Source organism: Argopecten irradians, chromosome 2 (assembly GCF_041381155.1).
Source record: "Argopecten irradians isolate NY chromosome 2, Ai_NY, whole genome shotgun sequence".
Classification (NCBI taxonomy): Eukaryota; Metazoa; Mollusca; class Bivalvia; order Pectinida; family Pectinidae; genus Argopecten; species Argopecten irradians.
In genome coordinates, this window is record NC_091135.1 from 29,872,901 (window position 1) to 29,876,474 (window position 3,574).

The window sequence follows — 3,574 nt, forward strand, 5'->3', positions numbered from 1 at the left end:
GTCGTATTTCCCTGTAACTGCCTTGTAGGTTTCTATCATGTCACCTCGTACACGTCTGTAACTCAGGGTTGGGAGTTTTAACTTCTTAAGCCTCTCAGGATAAGATAGGTTATCCATTCCCGGTAGTTGTTTAGTCGCCTTTCTTTGTACTCCTTCCAACTGTTCAATGTGTTTCATTTTATATGGTCTCCAGACAACACTTGCATATTCCAGATGGGTTCTTACCAAAGATTTGTAAAGTGGAATAAATAGTTTAGAATCTAGGAACTTAAATGTTCTTCTGATCATACCGAAAATTGAAGTTGCTTTTTGTACTTTTTCGCTAATGTGTTTGTCAAATGTAAGCTCTTTATCAAATATGACCCCAAGGTCCTTTTCTTCTTCCACTTCTTCTAATGTTGTATTATTAAGCACATATCCAGTGTTCCCTCCAGTGTGTTTCCCGACATGTAGTGACTTGCACTTGTCCTCGTTGAATTTGAGTAGCCAAATCTCACTCCAATGTGTGAGTTGCAGCAAATCTTCTTGTATTGACTTTTTGCTTTCTTGTGAGTTAATTATCTGGAATAGTTTTGTGTCGTCCGCAAATAAGTAAACAGTTGACTTAATCATCTCAGGCAGATCATTTATATAGATGACAAACAGCAGCGGCCCCAACACCGAACCCTGAGGTATTCCCGATGTCACTCTGCCCCACTTGGATGTTTCGCCGTTGATAATAACACGTTGTTGTCTGTTTACTAGGAAGTCTTCCAACCATGTGAGGGTTTCTTTATTGATTCCATACGCTTCCAGTTTTTTCATCAGACGGTGATGGGGGACGGTGTCAAATGCCTTTCGGAAATCTAGGTATATACATTCTATATCCAGGGCTCTGTCTAGGGCTTCTGTCCATTCTTCTAGGACATTAAGGAGTTGTAATGCTGTTGATCGTCCTGACATAAATCCATACTGTTTGTTTGTGAAAAGTGAATTGGCTGACATGTGTTTGGTAATATGTGTTCGAATGATCTTTTCCATGGTTTTACATAGTATTGAAGTGAGGCTTATAGGTCTGTAATTTCCTGCAATTGAGACACTTCCTTTCTTGTGTATAGCACTGATGTTTGCCGTACGCCATGCTTTTGGGAGCTTTCCTTTTTTTAATGATTGCCTGAACAATCTTGTAATTGGGATCTTTACAGTGTCAGCTGTTTCCTTGATTAGCCGAGGGTGTATACCATCAGGACCCGGAGATTTTTCGGGATTTAAACCTTTCAGCAACTTTTCAACTTCAACTTCATTTATTTCTAACTGTTGAGTGGTGTTTGAATGTTTCTTGGTTCAATACATGGTATTTCCTCTTCTGGTTCTAATGTAAACACACTACTGAAGTACTCCTGTAAAATATTAGCCTTTTCCGTGTTGTTGTTTGTTTTTTCTGATTTTGGATCCGCAGGATCTTTGCATAGATCTCCAATCCCAGCCTTGGTCTTACTTTTTGAGTTGACATACTGCCAGATTGCTTTAGGATTAGATTTAGTGTTTTTTGAAATGTTCATTTCAAAGTTTTTCCTAGCTTTACGTGTTGCCTTAACAACTTGGTTTCTCACTCTATTGTACTCTTTCCTTACATTCTCATCTTTCGTTCGGATAAATTTTCTGTTTAGGGAAGTTTTTATTTTTATTTTCTGTATGATTGTTTTATTTAGTGGGAATTTGGGTTTCCTGGGGTTACCTAGATGTACTTTCTTTACAGGTATATATCTGTCTTCGAGCTCCTTTATTTTTGACACAAATCTATTCCAGTTATGTTCAATATCTTCAGATTCTGGTAGTTCATCTTCCCAATTAATTTCCTCAATTTCTTGGTTGATTTTCAGAAAATCTGCTTTTTCATAAGCTTTCCGATGTTTTATATACCCATATGTCTTAGTGTAGCATTGAAAGTCAAAGACAATAAAGCTGTGGTCACTTTTCCCCAGGGGACTTTGGATTTCGAGGTCTCTAATCATGTGCTCTTCATTTGTGATTACCAAATCTAGTACGTTCGGATTGTCTGCTCCTCTCCATCTAGTAGGCTTGTTGATGTGCTGCCAAAGGTTGTTTTCTTGGAGGCATTCTATAAACTTGTATTCTCTAGAATTTGTGTTATCCCCTTTTGTATTCCAGTTGATCCAGTCTATAGCCGGGTAATTGAAATCTCCCATCAGTAGGTAATGTGAAAACTTCATACTACTTACCTCTGTAATGAGTTTGCACAGATTTTCGTTATTTATGTCTATACCACTGTCAGTAGGTGACCTGTATATGAGTCCAATGAGCAGCTCATCCTTACCATTTACTTGTACTTTCACAAATATGTGTTCCTGAAATTTGGTGTTTGTATACACTTCTGTTACCGAAAGTGAATTGTGGACATATAGTATCATACCTCTTCCCGTGTCATTGTCAAGATTTTTAGTAAACATATTGTATTTTGAACCGCTGCCAATATTAAACTCGGACTGATTCATTTTGTTTCTGTTGTTTTTTGACTTGACTTCTGTAATTCCAATAATGTGTGGTTCTATATCCCTAGTTCGGACTTCAAACTCCTCCATTTTATTTTTAAACTGGTCTGCATTTGTATAGCAGCATTTAAGTTTTTCAACAAACATAGTAACTCTATCTACACTATTTACATTGTTTTGGTTCTGCCCGAAAATCTTGTTTAGACACTTTTTGGGACTTTGGTTATTCTCCTTGCCCAGGGTGGTCCTCTTACTCTGTACACACATTCCCCCGATTGGTTCTGTTGATTTTTTGCTTTGGCTTCATCCCACAACTTTTTCTCTTGATCCCTTTCTGCTTTTGTCAGATCATTACTGATTCTCACATTTTCATACTTCCCAGTTTTCTTTGCTTCTCCTATGTTTTTGAAAAGTTCTTTCTTGATCTCACCGTTCTCTAGGGTTACTAACATGGGTCTAGGTTTCTTTTTCCCTTCATCAGTATTCTGCTGTTGCTTATAATTATCATACCTTCCTAGTCTAGTTACTTTCACAATTTTTCCATCTTCTTGGTTGATCTTGCATGCAAGGAGAAGTTGTTTGATAAACTTCAGGTCATGGTCCTGGCGATCATCTCTATTCTCTGAATTACATTCCTCTATTTGAAATATAATCAGGTTATTTTCGCGTTTTTTTCTTTCATTAATTTCTGTGATAATGTTACCAGTGGCGACTGCTTTTGGGTTATCCTGGGGTGTTTTTCCTTGCCCGTCATATGTTGCTGTAGCCGAACTGTTCTGTGCTCCAAGTTCCTCTTTGATTAGTTCTCTTACTCTTGTTTCGCTGCACTTTTTAGGGATCTCATTTTCTAACTGTGTGATTCTGTTTTCATACTCTTGCATGATTTCCTGACATCTTTTTTCGATTTTCATGTCCGTTATTATGTTCCTTTCCACGATTTTCCTGCATGGTGTGCAAAACCACATAGAGTCAGACTTTTCTAGCATGCTGTACTCCTCCACACTCTTATTTAAACATTTTATACAATGGTGTTCTTTGCATCGTTGGCACTCCAGGACTTTGTCGTTTGGGTCAGTGAAATT

At 37.7% G+C, this 3,574-nt stretch overlaps 1 protein-coding gene across 1 annotated transcript; it reads right to left on the reverse strand.

Annotated features, from left to right (window-relative positions):
* Positions 1–1,289: 1,289 nt before the first annotated feature.
* LOC138316584 (uncharacterized) lies at positions 1,290–2,582 on the reverse strand. The gene has a single exon (XM_069258264.1). The coding sequence runs from the start codon at positions 2,580–2,582 to the stop codon at positions 1,290–1,292; it is 1,293 nt and encodes a 430-aa protein (XP_069114365.1).
* Positions 2,583–3,574: the final 992 nt, after the last annotated feature.